This window comes from Kogia breviceps, chromosome 3, assembly GCF_026419965.1.
Source record: "Kogia breviceps isolate mKogBre1 chromosome 3, mKogBre1 haplotype 1, whole genome shotgun sequence".
In the NCBI taxonomy this organism is placed as follows: Eukaryota; Metazoa; Chordata; class Mammalia; order Artiodactyla; family Physeteridae; genus Kogia; species Kogia breviceps.
The window spans coordinates 13,307,670-13,326,008 of record NC_081312.1 but is presented as its reverse complement, the minus strand read 5'-3'; the positions used below and the strand labels follow the sequence as shown (position 1 = coordinate 13,326,008).

General features: G+C 40.0%; 1 protein-coding gene across 4 annotated transcripts in view; it reads right to left on the bottom strand.

Moving 5' to 3' along the window:
* The window catches only part of RPS6KA5 (ribosomal protein S6 kinase A5), a 192,939-nt gene that overhangs the window by 33,683 nt on the left and 140,917 nt on the right, over positions 1–18,339 (bottom strand). For all 4 annotated transcript variants that reach the window (XM_059056486.2, XM_067027898.1, XM_067027899.1 and 1 more), the window contains 2 exons: positions 11,270–11,353; positions 8,470–8,573 (listed from right to left, as the gene is read on the bottom strand). In XM_059056486.2, the coding sequence (XP_058912469.1) occupies positions 8,470–8,573; positions 11,270–11,353 (188 nt within the window). The remainder of the gene's footprint in view (positions 1–8,469; positions 8,574–11,269; positions 11,354–18,339) is intronic.

The following is an 18,339-nucleotide window of genomic DNA, read 5'->3' as shown; positions in this document are numbered from 1 at the left end:
TACTTTATTGATGGATAATGAAATACCAAATAAACATCTCTTGGCAAGTATTTTTTCAATTTCCAAGGCAGAGAAAGTGAGACAGAAACAACCCTGCTGGAGATGATGGAGGTCCTGCAATCAGGACGTCTATGGCCTGATGCCCAGGTGCGGGTAAATCTAATTATCCTGGTTTACACAGCCCCAGGCAAGAAAAAGCTTCCTTCTTGAAGGGGAGGCAGAAAACCTGCTAGCAATACCAGTGGCTGAGGGGACACCTTCCTGTGTGGCAGTAACACACACCCTGAAAGAGGAAGCTCTACACAGAGGCAGTAAAAGCTAGTGGGAGACATACGTGTACGAAAAGTACATGCTACACACATGAAATAAAAATAAGAAACAGACTCACAGAAAAGCTAAAGAGCTATCATTCAAATCCATAATGTTGACAAACGGATGTTGGTTCAGAACGGTACCAAGGCATGACGAATCTAGAAATCATTTCACGTGAACAGTTAAGAGAACTAGGAAGGTTTACCCTAGATAAAACTATCTTCACACACCTAAAGCAACGTCTGGTAGAAACCACGGAACTACTCTGTTCTTTAGAGGACAGGACCAGGACCAGGACCAGAACTGACGTGCTGCTCTAACTAACAGAGGTTAGAGGAAACTAATTTCAGCTTGTTTTATGGGAGAAGAAATCCCGATGGAAAGGGCTTCCTTGAAAATACCTTACACAACAGTGTTACCTGTTCGCTGATGGCGCTCACACAGAAAGGAGAGGACCCTCAGGGACACTGATAAAGGGATTCTTACACCATGGAGAAAGTTCTCGTCTCATCCTAAATTCTTATCATATTTTAAAATTTGATACCAGAGAAAACAGATGTGTCCTGATTTTAGGCTACCTGTAGACAACAACAGGCAACCAGATAACTTGGATAATATATGATTCTGATGCATCTCAAATAAACTCTATAGAAAGTATGCAGAGTTCAGGGGAGATCACAAAAATTAAGGAATGGAAGAATTCAATGATCAGAAAAAGCCCTGGCTATTTAAGACATTTGGGGATAAGGTAATGACACATTTATCTGAATGGTGCATCTTTTATAAAGAACAGACTATAAAAGATTTTACACCAGGAAAGACAATCAGAATGATTATCTTGAAAGGCAAAAGTAATGTGGGATAATTCAGCTATTACACTGTTAGTAAATTTCAAGAAAACAAAACAAAACAAAAAAACCATGGAATCATAGGTTAACACCAAGCTTTAAACAAAATTATTAACAACATGACAAAGTGAATAATTAATTGATTAAAGGGAAAGAATCCTATTTAAATTCTTGAGAAATCTGCTCTAGTTTTAAGATTTTTAGACAATCTGATTCAGGCTCTCTTTCTCTTGCTAAAACCAGAATGCCAACTAATTTATCTAAAGGCAATAAAAGCAATTTAAATTTGAACATCTTTTGGTTCAGAATTTTCCTGCCATTATGATCAGCAATATACAGTCTCTCTACAGGCAGAGCTGTGGTGGAATGGAAAACTGTAAAAAGAAGATTGCTTGTGTATGTGGAATCAGAAAGAGGGAATTAGTCAGAGGAGCCACATTTAATGTTGTCAGGTTAAGCCTGCCCTTTCATTTGTCACCATGACAGGTGTGACCCTGCAAGGGGACTTGAATTCTCAAGACTATGGGCAAGGTTTCCTACAATTCTGAGGCATTTTCAGACTGTCAAAAAGCACATTTAAAATAAGCAGTCATGTTTAGAATTTTAATAATAGGCATGATTTAAATTTGATTTTAACAAGAAATATTTCTGATCGCTTAGCTTCAAAATTAAATAAGCTGTAAGAGTGGGAAATTATTTACTTCCTAATATGTCCTGTTAAAGGTACATTCTAAAAAAATTTAGCAGTTTTATTGAAGTAAAATTGATGTATTATACAATAAACTCACCATATAAACTGTACAACTTGATAAATTCTGACATATATATATATATATATATATATATATATATATATATATATATACACACCTGTGAAACCATCCCCACAATCAAGATAATGGACATACCCAATGCCCTCCAAAGTTCCACTGTGTCCCTCTGTCATCTTTGCTGCCCTCCCCCCAATCAACTGTCCCTCAATCAATTCCCACACTTGAACCAGTTTATATACCCACAACCTCTTGGATAAAGGGGATGGTGGGTCACCTTGAGGAAGGACCCAGAGAATTTGTCCTGTTAATCTTCCTCCCAGCCTTCCCCAAAGGGACCCACGGCCTTTTACCAGAGTAACAACTGTACACTGGGGAAAGGAAATCATCAGAACTTCCAGGGACTACTGGTCACTGGTTCTGAATGGACACTAATTCCAGGAGACCCAAAACATTACTGTGGCCCATCAGCCAGAGCAGGGGCTTACGGAGGCCCAGTAATTAATGGAGTTTTAGCTCAGGTCCATCTCACAGTGGATTCGGTGGGTCCCTGACCCCATCCTGTGGTTACTGTCCCAGGTCAAGAACGCATAATTGGAACAGAGATACCTGGCAGCTGGCAGAATCCCCGCATTGGTTCCCTGACCTGTGGAGTGTGGGCAATTCTGGTGGGAAAGGCCAAGTGGAAGCCATTAGAACCGCCTCCACCTAGGAAAACAGTAAATCAAAAAGCACGACCGCACTCCTGGGGGATTGGCGAGATTAGTGCCACCAGCAAGGACTTGAAAGATGCAGGACTGGTGATTCCTACCACATCCCCATTGAACTCGCCTACCTGGCCTGTGCAGAAGCCGGACGGCTCTTGAAGAATGACAGTGCATTACTGTAAATATAACCACGTGGTGACTCCAATTACAGCTGCCGTACCAGTTGTGGTTTCATTGCTTAAGCAAATTAATACAAGCTCTGGTACCTGGAATGCAGCCATTGATCTGGCAAATGCCTTTTTCTCCAGCCCTGTCCGTAAGGCCCACCAAAAAGAGTTCCTTTCAGCTAGCAAGGCCAGCAAGGTACCCTCACTGTCCTACCTCAGGGGTTATCCGTTCTCCAGCCCTGTGTCATTGTTCAGTTCACAAAGCTCTTGATTGCCTTTCTTCTTCATAGATAATCACGCTGGTCCATTACATTGATGACTTTATGCTGATTGGACCCGGTGAGCAAGAAGTAGCAACTACTCTAGACTTATTGGTAAGACATTTGTGTGTCAGAGGGTGGGAAATAAATCTGACTAAAATTCAGGGGCCTCTAGTGGATTTCTAGGAGTCCAGTGGTATAGGGCGTATCAAGATATCTCTTCCAAGGTGAAGAATAAGTTGTTGCAGCTGGCGCCTCCTACCGAGGCCCAATGCCCAGTGGGCCTCTGGATTTGAGAGGCAACATATTCCTCATTTGGGTGTGTTACTCCGACCCATTTGCCAAGTGACCCAAAAAGCTGCTGTTGAGTGGGGTCCAGAACAAGAGACGATTCTGCACCAGGTCCAGGCTGCTGTGCAAGCTGCTCTGCCACTTGGTTCATCTGATCCAGCAGATCAGAGGTGCTGGAAGTGGCAGACAGGGATGCTGTTTGGAGACTCTGGCAGCTCCCAGAGGTGAACTGAAGCACAGGCCCTTAGGATTTTGGAGCAAAACCCTGCCATCTTCTGAGGATAATGACTCCCCTTTTGAGAAACAGCTCTTCGTCTGCTACTCGGCCTTAGCGAAGGCTGAACATTTAGCTATGGGCCCCCAAGTTACACGGAACCTGAGATGCCCATTTATCTGACCCATCAAGCCGTCGAGTTGGCAGTGCACAGCAATGCTCCATCATCAGACGGAAGTGACATACACAAGACTGGGCTAAGCAGGCGCTGAAGGCGCAAATAAGTACGTGAAGAAGTGGCCTAAGTGCCCATGTCCCCGCTCCTGCCACATCGCCTTCTGTCTCCCAGCCGGCGTCTATGGCCTCATGGGGAGTCCCCTACCTTAGCTGACAGAGGAAGAGGAAGCTCAGGCTTGGTTTACAGACGTTTTTGCATGATATGCGAAGGTGCAAGTACATCTTCCCAGTGGGCAGAACTTTTGAGCAGTGCACCTAGTTGTTCATTTTGCTTGGAACACGCAATTTTATACTAATTAATGGGCTGTGGCCAATGGTTCGGCTGGATGGTCAGGGATTTGGAAGGAACACGATTGGAAAGCTGCTGACAAGGAAATCTGGTTGACAAAGATATTTGGGGACGAGGTATGTGGACAGACCTCTCTGAATGGGCACAAATGTGAAGACATTTGTGTCCTATGTGAATGCTCACCAAAGGCTGACCTGAGCAGGGGAGGATTTTAATAGTCAAATGGATAGGCTGATCTGTTTTGTGGATACCAATCCGCCTCTCTCCATTCACCCCCGTCATCACCCAGTGGGCTCATGAGCAAGGTGGCCGTGGAGGCAGGGATGGAGCTTCCGCATGGACTCAGCAACATGGATTTCTACTCACCAAGGTTGACCTGGCTTCACCCACCACTGAGTGCCCAAGCTGCCAGCAGTGGAGGCCAACACTGAGTGCCCAATATGGCACCAATTCCCCGGGCGATCAGCCAGCTACTGGCGGTAGGCTGATTACAGTGGCTTGCTTACATTATAGAAGGGACAGAATTTCACTCTAATTGGAAAAGACACTTACTATGGATATGGATTGCTTTTCCTGCATGCAATATTTCTGCCCAAACTGCCAAAATCCCTTACGAACTGTCATGGTATTCCACACAGCACTGTTTCTGATCAAGGAACTCACTTCACAGCAAAAGAAGTGCAGCAGTGGACCACGCTCATGGAATTCACTGCTCTTACCATGTTCCCCACCAATCTGAAGCTGGCTTGATATCACGGTGGAATGATCTTTCGAAGACTCAGTTACAGTGCAAGCTAGGGCGGCAAGGTTCTCCAGAAGGCTGAAACGCTCTGAATCAACATCCAATATATGGTGCTCTTTCTCCCATAGTCAGGATTCACGGGTCCAGAAATCAAGGGGTAGACGTGGGAGTGCCACCACTTACTACTCCCCGTAGTGACCCACTAGCAAAATTTTTGCTTTCTGTTTGCACGACTCTATGCTCTGCTAGCCTAAAGGTCTTAGAGTTCCAGGGGGAATAATGCTTCCTCCAAGACACGAAACAGTGATTCCATTGAACTGGAAATTAAGATCGCCACCCAGCCACTTTGGGTTGCTCAGGCCTCTGAATCAACAGGCAAAAGGAGTTGCGACACTGGCTGGGGTGAATGATCCTTACTATCAAGGGAAGTTGAACTACTGTTCCACAATGGAAGTCAGGAAGACTATGTCTGGAGTACAGGAGATGCCTTAGAGGGTCTATGAGCGTTACCAGAACCTGTGACGAAGGTCAGTTGAAAACTACAACTCAATCTAGTCAGGACTATTAATGGCCCACATTCTTTGGGAATAAAGGTTTGGATCACCCCACGAGCTGGGGTACTTGTTGAAGGCAAAGGGAATACAAAGTGGGTAGTGGAAGAAGGCAGTTACAAAGACCAGCTATGACCCCCTAACCAGTTATAGAAATGAGGACTGTAACTGCCATGTGTATTTCCTCCTTATTTTGCTATGAATAAGTGTGTGTATAAATTATATGTTTCCTTTCCTCCCTTATTCCTTCATCATATTAGATAAGATGTGTTGACTTTACACCATGGTATTTAAGTATCTTAAATTTATACCATAGTCTTTAAGTTATGGGATTTCAAGGAGAAGAGCGGATATCACTACACCACTCAAGGACTTTACGTCCTCTTCTGGGGAAGGGGTTAGTGGGTTGTTGGGATAGCTGTATCATGTTAGGTGGAATGACCGCGTTATTGTCTTTATTTGGAGATCAAGTACAGTTTAAGGAGATGCAAATGGCTGCCACGGTGACAGGGGCTGGACTTGTAATGGTTAACTTCATGTGTCACGTGACTGGGACGTGGCTGAGATTAAACATTATTTCTGGGTGTGTCTCTGAGGGTGTTTCTGGATGAGATTAGCATTTGAATCCCCTCCCCAATGTGGGTGGGCACCAGCCAATCCCTTGGGGGCCTGAATAGAAAGAGAAGCAGAGGAAGGGAGGGTTCAGTCCCTTACTGCCTGCCTGCTCAACCTGGGACACTGGTCTTCTCCCCTTGGACTGGGATTTGCACCAGGGGCTCCTCTGGTTCGGAGGCCTTCGGACTTGGACTGGAATTGCACCACAGCTTCCCTGGGTCTCCAGCTTGCAGATGGCAGATCGTGGGACTTCTTAGCTGTCATAGTTGTGTAAGCTGATTCCTTATAATAAATCTCTTTTTATATATGTGTGTGTATATATCCTATTGGTACTGTTTCCCTGGAGAACCCTAATATAGTCAGTCACTTTATTTTTAGCCATTCCAGGGAGTATATAGTGCTATCTCATGGTTGTTTGATTTGCATTTCCCTAAAGACTAATGATGTTGATCATCTTTTTATGTGCTCATTTGCCACCCACAGATCTTCTTTGGTGAACTGTCTGTTCAAATCTTTTGCCCCTTTTAAAAAATGGAGAGTTTTTTTTTCCCTTGAGTTTTGAGAGTTCTTTATATATTCTGGATACCAGTCCTTTATCAGACATAATTTGTAATTTTACCCCAGTCTGTGCTTGTCTTTCCATTCTCTTAACAGTTTCTTTCGAAGAGCAGAAGTATTTAATTTGGATGAAGTTCAATTTATCAACGTTTGCTTTTACAGATTACACTTTTTGTGTCTTATCTAAGAAATTTTTGCCTAACGCAAGGGCACAAAGATTTTCCTTTATGTTTTCTTCCAGAAATTTTATAATTTTAGGTTTTACATTTAGGTCTATGATCCATTTAAAATTTTTCTATAGAGTGAAGTATTTATTGAAGTTCATTTTTTTCCATGTGATAGCCAATGGTTCCAGAATCATTTGTTGAAAAACTATCTTTCCTCCACCAAACTGACTCTGCACCTTTGTAAAAAAAAAAAAAAAAAAAAAAAAAAAATCAGTTACCTATATCTGTGTGGTTCTATTTCTGCGCTCTCTATTCTATTTCACTGATGATTTGTCTATTTTGATACAAACACCACAGTGTCTTAATTGTTGCAGCTTGTAAGTCTTCAAATCAACTTTGGTCTACTTTTTCAAAGGTGATTTGGTTATTCTGTGCATTTAGACCCAGGTCCTATGCATTTAGACCCAGGGTGTCAATTTCTACTAAAAAAAAAAAAAAAAAAAGCCTGCTGGGATTCTAATTGTGCTGAATCTATAGATCAATTTGGAGAGAAATAACATCTTAACTATACTGAGCAGTTCCATCACACATGGCGCTTATCGCTACTTAACTGAATAGTATTTGAGGGGTACCTTCGGCAAAGCTCTGAACCTCACTCTCTCTCTGCAGCTTTCTCCTCTCCAACACTCTGCCCTGCAAACTCCAGCTTCCCTGGCTTTCTTGGACTGGCATTTCCATCTCAGCTCCACTTGTGTTTCCCCTCCCTGTACTGCAGCCTGGACACTCTCTCAAGGTAGTAAGCTGGGCAATCGTAGGGCTCACCTCATTTATTTCCCGCCTCTCAGGGTTCACTGTGCTTCACTGCTAGATGTTCAATGTCTTCCATACTGTGGTTTCATATATTTTGCCCACTTAAAAAATTGTTTCAGGCAGGAAAGTAAATCCGGTCCCTGTTATTCCATCTTGGTAAGAAGTGGAAGTCTCAATTTTTAATTTTTAATGTCAAATCTGTTCTCAAAGTTATAAAATTCAAGTAAAAACAGGACAAAAACATAACTAGTTATTAGTACAATGTTTTATCACACTTCGTTTATTTGTTCATTAACTCATTTCATTCCAAGAACATTCATTGACTTCTGCATGGTAAGCACTGTGCTGGCATCTAAGCATACAACGCTGAGCATCAAAGCCAGACAGGCCCCTGGCTCTCACAGAGCTTACAATCTAGTGGGACAGACAGACATTAATCACATAATTACAAACAAAAATGTAACACTGCAATTGTGATAACTGCTATGAAGGAAAGGAACAAAACAATGCTATGATAACCTACAAGAGGGTGATTTTATGGTATTTGTTTCTATTGAGCCTATATCCATGATTTGAAAAGTATCACTACTGTTTCTTTATGTTAAAGTCACAAAGAAATTCCATTATGTATACAGTGGGAAAAAAGTATCCATCAAATAAACATTAGGTTAAGACGATATGCTAAGTACTTTGGAGCACACAAAAATTACGACACTATCTACGAAAAGTAAGATCTAATTGGGCATATAAAATATAAAGAAATATAAAGGTTATATATCTATATCCTACAGGAATATAATTGGAAATTTACCACTTACACATCGTTTTTGTCTACCCCATTAAAAAAAGTATTTTTTCTATCAGCCCAATTGCAGAAGTTCGATCAGTTCCTTTGAGAAAACAATATACATTTTATTTTGTTAGGTCTTACCTAGATATCTCAGCTTGGGAATTCTTCTCTCCATCAACAGTGAAAGGAGATGCTCCAGTTAGTAATTCATACATTAGAACACCTAAACTCCACCAGTCAACTGCCTATAAAACAACAGTAATTTCATTTTCTAGAATATTAACTAATTGTATTTTATAAAAAAGAAAAATGAACAAAATAAATCTATATATTTGACAATATTTTGACAAAAAGATTTTGTACACAGCTTCCTGTGCAAGGAGTATTAAATTAGCACATGCAAAAAAGACATTGAAAGGACAAATATTCAGGTATCCTCAGAACAGAATTTAAACATAAAGAAGTCAATCAAGTGTCTCTATTGCTAAAAGTGTTTCAATAATTTCCTAAACTAGTAATGGTTTTACTTAGGTTAATTTAAAAAAAATTTTTTAAAATTAAAGTATGGTTGACTTACAATGTTATGTTAATTTCTGCTATACAGCAAAGTGATTCAGATATATATATAATTTTAAATATTCTTTTCCATTTGGTTTATCACAGGATATTAAATATAGTTTCCTGTGCTATACAGTAGGACCTTGTTGTTTATCCATTCTATATATAACAATTTGCATCTGCTAACCCCAAACTCCCAATCCATCCCTCCCAACCTCCCCCCAAAATTTTTAAATTTTAAATAAATTTTTAAAATTTTAAGTAAGTAAAATCTTTGGACTTATGATGGGGGAAAAACATACCAATCAGCATTTTTATTAACTATTCAGCTCCAATAAATATGAAATTTCTTAAAGCCAAAGAATGAAAATGAAAAAAATCCCATCAAAGATGTTATTTTTTCATAACCACCTATATCAATTCCTCTTATGGAACCAATCACATAAATCTAGCAGTCTTCACTTTCTGCGAGGTACAGAAAGACTGAAAATAATATAAAATAAAATGTGATCTACGTTGGAAAACAATTTATAAAAGCAGATACCTGAACTGAGAGCATAGCAAATTATACAGAATTTAAAGAATCTTGATATATTGAAAATTAGTTCCTTTACAATTAGGCATATCAAGATTTCAATAATTGTTGGATATATGAGCTTACACCAATGAGAAATTAACTGGTGCTAAAATTTTAAACTCTCTGCTTCCAAATTTCAGAGCCAAGATTTCAGAGAGATGATGTAAAGCTTGTGAGCCTAGAGTTATTTTAAAGAAAATACATAATAATAACATATAAACTAAATCAGTAATTCAATTCTTTTATTTATACAAGCAGTTTTACTGCCATCTGAGTCAGGACCCTTAGAACGCTGGATTTGAACCATGCTCGTAAATTAATACAGATCTATAATCAGATTCCTAGTCATGGACTGAAACCAATACCACACAAACTTGAAGAACTCCTAAGGGCTCGTAAATGCATGATTAGTCATTAGCAAGGAGACCACTGATTCTCCACTGTTAAGATATTCCTGCTGGGGACTTCCCTAGTGGCCCAGTAGTGAAGAATCCGTCTTCCAATGCAGGGGACGCGGGTTCAATCCCTGGTTGGGGAACTAAGATCCCACATGCCACAGGGCAACTAAGCCCACGTGCCACAACTACTGAGCTTGAATGCTGCAAGCTACAGAGCCCATGCGCTCTGGAGCCTGCACCACAACTAGAGAGAGAAAGAAAAACCCACAAGCCACAACTAGAGAGAAGCCCGTGCACCACAATGAAGAGCCCGCGCCGCAATGAATGATCCCACATGCCTCAACGAATATCCCGCATGCCAAAACTAAGACCCGACGCAGCCAAAAAAAAAAGATATTCCTACTGTACATGTGAGATTTTGAAAGGGAATGAGGAAGATGGGGAGATGAGGAGCAAAAAAAATAGTCAGAATTCCTTATTTGGAGAACGTTATTAATAAAGCAAAAGGGTTAAGAAAGAACTGAACAAATCTGTACACTTTAATACAAGAAGAAAAAAATGTGACCTAGATTTTATAACTACTTAGAAAGCCTCATCTACAATCTTCATTTTGCACATACAGAGGGAAGTGAGGAGGGAAAAAACTGAGTTTTTTAGAAGGCTTAGGAAAACAAACTTAGACTATCTTGAATGCAGAATTGTTTTCTTTCTCCAAGGATTGTCACAATGGTTTTATCTGTTGAAGAGTTAATCAACAAAGTTTCCAATATCACTACAACGTTAAAAGCAGAAACTGAGAATAAGAAAATATGAGAGGTTCCCTTTTTAAGGATCTCTTACAAAGCAAATTATCGACAGAAGGTGAAATCGTTTCCATATGTTTTTATAGCAAAAATCAATAATGCCAATAAGCACTGTCCACAGTCAGTCAGCATGACTCCAATGGGGACAATGTGCACTGTTTATGCATTCACGACACCTCTGCATTGTACTGTGGCCCACGTGTGTCCTAAGAGGCCAGGTCACATGCAACAAAGCGTGATTTCTGTTTTAAACAGGGTTACAATGGATGCTTTGCTCAAGACATGATACTTTTAATGGAAATAAAATAAAAATTATTATTTGAAGAATTAGTCGATTTTGAGATTTCCTCTAACAAGAGTATATTATTCTAAAAAACAAAATATTATCCTCATCAACAAAACCTGAAAAAAGGGAAATCTAGAATGTCCTAAGCTTTCCATTATCTTTTTTCCTCCCAAACACTAGATACCATAATATGTTCGTGTATACAAAGCAAAGGTAAAAAAATGAAGATAACACCAAAAAGAGGGCCTATGTTATTAACTAGGATTCTTAATATACATTTCATAGAGATATATCAGGAAGTGTCAAAAATAGAACATACCTTGTCATGTCCTGAATCTCCCCCTCTGACAATATCTGGTGCCATGTATTCAATAGTTCCACAAAAGGAATATGCTCTTTCAGCCTTAAACAAACAATCAAACAAAGAAAAAGGGATATGATTTTAAGCTCATATGACAAGTGACAAGAAGAGAGAGTTAATACCACACGGCAGTGTTGAGATATACCACAGTAGCAAAGTAGTGATAGAAGCTACTTGACAGACCTTCTTCTCACGAGGACAGACCTATATATACACACCTATACAGTATGAGGTAAACGGGTAAACTTTTTAAGTCCTGAAACTCTACTATCATCCATCTGTCCATCCATCCAACCATCCATCCATCCATTAATGAATCCACTCATTCACTCTTCTTTTCTTCTGTGTGTGTGTATATTTCAATCACTGATTTCTTCAGCTGTTCTTGTAAGAGCCAATAGTCCTAGCAGTGTGAATGACTTTATTTCCAGATAGGCAAGACTGGGAAAACATTGGGAAACCTAAAGGAGAAAGGAAGACCAAATGCTAAGGAGGGAAACAGGGAACGCAAAGATGAAAAAAGATGAAAAGAATTTTTCTAACCTTACCATCATGTTTAAGTTTGGCACTGCCGATAGTGGGTTTAAGTGATGATGAGCAGAACTGTCTTTAAAAAAAAATACTGCCTCTTAAAGACAGTTGTTTCTCTTTTCTAGAACTTTAAAAAGGGCTAATTTAGGGCGTCCCTGGTGGCGCAGTGGTTGAGAGTTCGCCTGCCGGTGCAGGGGACGCGGGTTCGTGCCCCGGTCCGGGAAGATCCCACGTGCCGCGGAGCGGCTGGGCCCGTGAGCCATGGCTGCTGGGCCTGCGCGTCCGGAGCCTGTGCTCCGCAATGGGAGAGGCCACAACAGTGAGAGGCCCGCGTACCGCAAAAAAAAAAAAAAAAAAAAAAAAAAAAAGGGCTAATTTAATATATCAGCCTTAAAAATTAACCTTAAAAAACTAAGTAATTAAAAAAATGACCAACTGTGTCATATCTCAATGTAATAATAAGAAAAAAATATATGAATTATTATGCAGATACATTAAACAGGGGAAAAATAATTCTTCTTTAACAATGTACATTCATATGGCTATATCTAAAATTTTAAAGGCACTTTGCTGCCATTAAAATATTTTACAAAACTGTTTTAGAGGAAGCTTTTCAATTCACACTTTATTCTTCTTCCACCAGCAAGGTTTCAAGGAAAATAAGCATTCTTCTTATTTACCAGCTTTAAACATAAAGAACACTATCCTAGCAATGTTATAGAAGTGGTAGAAGTCCCTAGTTTTATTGGCTGAAAGTTCAGCCCAGAGATAATGAATGTAATGAATTTATTTAAACCCTGTGGTAACAAATGTAAAACTACTTAATTATGATATATACAGCTCAATAATTGTATATAAATAAATATATAATTTTATAAAAGAAAGATAAAATTAATATGGTTTATGACTAACTTCTTTCTTTTTATGTACTATATATATATTGAAAGATTACTATTCCCCTAGAAAGTAAAAGAAATAATCCAGTTATGCTTAGATCTGCAGAAAATTTTCTTTCTTGTTATCTGGCAGAATAATCTCACTGAACAGCTATGATAAACCATATATCAAATGTCATTATCTCTCTGCTTCACCACTTCAGTACCAAATGCTAATTTTGTATCAAACTACTGGAACGATTAAGGCTAAATAAAATTGATTTCATATAAATTTGCATATAAAAAGTAAAGAATAATTTTAAACATTTTGTTAGACATGTTTAGATTGAAAAAAATATGTGAATGCTTGGGAAGCATTCATTTCTTCACTGAATTATTAAAAAAGAAATGCTCCAAAATTACTTTTTAGTGGGATGGGGGGAGTGGGAGGGAGGCTCCAGAGGGAGGGGATGTATGTATACGTGTAGCTGATTCACTTTGTTCTACAGCAGAAACTAACACAAACTGTAAAGCAATTATACTCCAATAAAAAAAAAAGTATATATATCAAAAACAAAACAAACAAAAAAGAATGTGTATGAAGTAAAGCCTGGTCATAGTTTGAAAAGCTAAAAAAAAAAAATTCCCAAGCTTCATAGAACTAAATATGTAGTATTTTTAGTTAATACACTATTTATTATGCAATAGCCCTTTATAGGATATTAAGCAAAAATCATTATATAGCTGACATAAAGAAACACATAAAAATTGCTAAGTCATAGTATTTATCATTTGATCTCATCTTTCTTTGTGAATTCCAGTCAACTATTTTAGTTAAAATTAATTAATTTATTGAAGTATAGTTGATTCACAATGTTTCAGGTATATAGCAAAGTGATTTGGTTATACATATATACATATGTATATTCTTTTTTAGGTTCTTTTCCATTATAATGGTTATTACAAGATATTGAAAATAGATCCCTGTGCTATATAGTAGGTCCTTGTAGTTTATCTATTTTACGTACAGTAGTATGTATCTGTTAACCCCAACTTCCAAATTTATCCTTCCTCCCCCTTTCCCCTTTGGTAACCATAAGTTTATTTTCTATGTCTGTGTAATTTGATCTCATCTTAAAAGACATCTTTAAAACATATCCTAAATCAAGTTTAGATATATTGAAAGAAAATAAAAATAATTTTCCAAAATGGTTTATGAGTAAAAAGATCACAAGTTTTGATTTATTGCTTCTCTAGATTTTTATTTATTTAGAAAACTAGACTTTTTAGTACATATAAATTTTCATTTCTATTTATAGGCATATCTGTGTTACAAGCCACTTTGGAATAATGCCTATTTTCTTTTAAGTATGCGACAATGATTAAATGCTACAACTTGAAAGTCATGAAAATCCGCACTCTCTTCTTCAAAATACTAGATATTCATACGTTTAGTGTAAAACCAGTAAGAAACATATGGATCTTATTGATTACTGTGGGAAAGATCTGATAGTCACCACCACTTTCCATGTCTCTTTTTTCTTTATCTGACAATGAGAACTATGCAACGACGTAGTTCAGTTCTCCATTGTCTTGACATACAGGAAGCTCAGAACCACATTAAGTCCTCAAAGATATTTCTTCTACCTTCTCCGTGTGATTTCTGAGCTTTTTCAAAATTCACTTTAGCTTCTTTGTTTTTTGGGGGGGAGGAGGGAGGGACGTAGGTAGTGTCTACATTAAAAAATAATTAAGAGATAATTATTTAATTTATAAAAATTCCAAGAGTCAGCAAAATTAAGCTTAAGTGTTGGGAAGTTCCAAACCCTGAGGAATAATAGTAAACAAACAAAGACAAAGTATTTCTTAAGTCTCTCAGTTATTTTAAAACATTGTCATTTTAGCCTCTTACAATTCCGTATCTGCTTCCTCTTCCTCTGTCCCAAATGGAAGTGTTACTCCCTCCGAATTATAACTTTTCGTGTGTCAGTCTCAATTTCCTAAGAGTTTATCTACTACTGTAGAAAATAGCCCCAATTTTAACTTTTGAATTTGTGTTTATCTGCCTAGGAAGATGCGTGTTATCTAGAGCAGTGGTCCCCAACATTTTCGGCACCAGGGACCGATTTCGTGGAAGACGATTTTTCCATGGACCAGGGGAAGGGGGGGAGTGGCAGCAGTGCAAGCATTGGGGAGCTGTGGGGAGCAGCAGATGAAGTTTTGCTCACTCACCACTCACCTCCTGCCGTGTGGCCCAACTCCCAACAGGCGGCAGACAGGTACCCAGCAGTGGCCCTGGGGTTGGGGACCACTGATCTAGAATGTATGCAGAATGCCTTTCAAATAATTGTACCCAGAAGACAAACTGATGAAGTAAGATAGGGGAAGGTCTCTGGTGGGGACAAAAAAGATTTCAAGGTAATATGTTATGTACTAGGATATAAAAAGGCTAGGATAGCATAGCTAAACTCTATTATGATTATTGTTTATTTATTAAAAATTAATATTTTTCTCGAGACAGGCAATCAGCCACTTTTGCAGTTAAGTCCATACTATTTTATAAGCAACATTACTTATTAAACACTACAGTGTTAAAAGATTGTAAAGGAGAATTTAATTGAATGTGAAAATAGTAAAAAGCAGTGTGTGTACCATCCTGGCACATAATACGGAATATTCTTGTGTTTACGTATCAGCTGATCAAGGAGGCTTCACTGTGCCTTAGAGAGAAAGATCAGGAAACACTGGACAAAAAACTGGTTTCCTTTTAAGGAAGAATCCAAATAGGAACTCAACTGCCAAACTCTCAGGCATTTCCCAATAAACACGAGATTAAATCATGCCTAGCTTTTATTTGCCAATGTTTTATCTTGATCTTATCTGCTTATGATATATAGATAAATTTGTGAGTTAAATGCAAAATTACCAAAGAAATTTTTATTCCCCCATTCTGTATTTTTTCCCATCTCAATTTTGACAAATCTTACAACAAATATCCAAATGTTGGATTTTTAAGAAGAAATATTGCATTGCTAATCATCCAAGTCTATGCTCACAAGACAGAAAGGGGAATCCCTAGGTGCCAGCCACAAAGAGGATGCTGAAAATGAGAGGTACCCATAGGACCTGGGCCGTGGCAGCACAAAGGAAAGGAAGGGAAGTTGCTTCAGATCCTAGCAATCCAGAAGCTTGAATTTCAATACTTTTATAAGGACAAAAGATGAGGCCCTCGGCTCTAAAGAGGTGGACTGGAATTACTACTTTTGTGTAAACCTTGGAATCTAAGAAAGCTGAACCCTCAGTGAAAGAAAAGTCTAGAAAAAATAAATTCACCCAGTAGCCCAGGTATGTTTCTGTCTGAGCCCTAGATTTAAAAACAAATAAATGTTCCTCTTGTGGAATCAAATCCAAGGCTTGTGGCTCTTGTAGATTTGGGACCTAAATTTACTCTTTCCTCCATAGTACGGGAAAGTAAGAAAATCTAGTCCAACATGGTGACACTCTGGAACATATGACAGAACCAGAGGAATTCCCACTACTTAGCTGCCTCAGGATTCACACAGATAAAGCACTGGAGTCTCAAAATTACAAATTAGTGAACTATACTGTGCAAACAAAACAGAAGAATTACTTGAAATACTAGAAGAGCAATCTAGAAAAGGCCTGGGAGACTGCGGGTGGCAGAGGGGGAAGCTTTGGAGCCACGGAGGAGAACGCAGTAACGGGTGCGGAGGGCAAAGCAGAGAGATTCCCGCAAAGGATCGGTGCCGACCAGCACTCACCAGCCCCAGAGGCTTGTCTGCTCACCCGCCAGGGCGGGTGGGGGCTGGGGAGCTGAGGCTCGGGCTTCGGTCAGATGGCAGGGAGAGGACTGGGGTTGGCTGCGTGAACACAGCCTGAAGGGCTAGTGCACCACGGCTAGCCGGGAGGGGGTCGGGGAAAAAGTCTGGAGCTGCCGAAGAGACAAGAGACTGTTTCTTCCCTCTTTGCTTCCTGGGACGCAAGGAGAGGGGGATTCAGAGCGCTGCTTCAAGGAGCTCCAGAGACGGGCGCAAGCCACGGCTATCAGCGCGGACCCCAAAGACAGTCATGGGATGATAAGGCTGCTGCTGCCGCCACCAAGAAGCCTGTGTGCGAGCACAGGTCACTCTCCTCACCTCCCCGCCCGGGAGCCTGTGCAGCCTACCACTGCCAGGGTCCTGGGATCCAGGAACAACTTCCCCGGGAGAATGCACGGAGAGCCTCAGGCTGGTGCAACGTCACGCCGGCCTCTTCAGCCACAGGCTCGCCCTGCATCCGTACCCCTCCCTCAACCCGGCCTGAGTGAGCCAGAGCCCCCGAATGAGCTGCTCCTTTAACCCTGTCCTGTCTGAGCAAAGATCAGATGCTCTAGGCCGACCTACGCGTAGAGGCGGGGCCAAGTCCAAAGCTGAAACTCAGGAGCTGTGCGAACAAAGAGGAGAGGGGGAGGTCTCTCCCAGCAGCCTCAGAAGCAGCGGATTAAACCTCCACAATCAACTTGAAGTGCCCCGCATCTGTGGAATACCTGAATAGACAGTGAATCATCCCAAATTGAGGAGGTGGACTTTGGGAGCAAGATATATTATTTTTTTCCCCTTTTTCTCTTTTTGTGAGTGTGTATTATGTGCTTCTGTGTGAGATTTTGCCTGTATAGCTTTGCTTTCACCATTTGTCCTAGGGTTCAGACCGTCCCGTTTTTTGGGTTTTCTTTACTTTTAAAAAATGTGTCTTCTTAATAATTATTTTTTATTTTAATAACTTTATTTTATCTTCGTTCTTTCTTCCTTCCAATCTTCCTTCCTTCCTTCCTTTATTCCTTCCTTCCTTTCTTCCATTCTTCCTTCCTTTCTTCCTTCCTTCCTTCCTTCCTATCCTTTCTATTTTTTCTCCCTTTTATTCTGAGCCCTGTGGATTAAAAGCTCTTGGTGCTCCACCAGGCATCAGTGCTGTGACCCTGAGGTGGGAGAACCAACCTCAAGACACTGGTCCACAAGAGACCTCCTAGCACCACGGCGATATCAAACGGCAAAAATCTCCCAGAGATCTCCACATCAACACCAAGATCCGGCTTCACTCAACAACCATCAGGCTACAGTGCTGGACACCCTATGCCCAACAACTAGCAAGACAGGAACACAGCCCCATCCATTAGCAGAGAGGCTGCCTAAAATCATAATAAGGCTACAGACACCCCAAAACACACCACCAGGCATGGACCTGCCCACCAGAAAGACAAGATCCAGCCTCATTTACCAGAACACAGGCACTAGTCCCCTCAACCAGCAAACCTACTCAATCCACTGAACCAACCTTAGCCACTGGGGACAGACACCAAAAACAACGGGAACTATGAACCTGCAGCCTGCAGAAAGGAGACCCCAAACACAGTAAGATAAACAAAATGAAAAGACAGAAAAACACACAGCAGATGAAGGAGCACAGTAAAAACCCACCAGACCTAACAAATGTAGAGGAAATATGCAGTCTACCTGAAAAAAGAATTCAGAAAAATGACAGTAAAGATGATACAAAATCTTGGAAATAGAATAGAAGAAATGCAAGAAACATTTAACAAGGACCTAGAAGAGCTAAAGAGGAAGC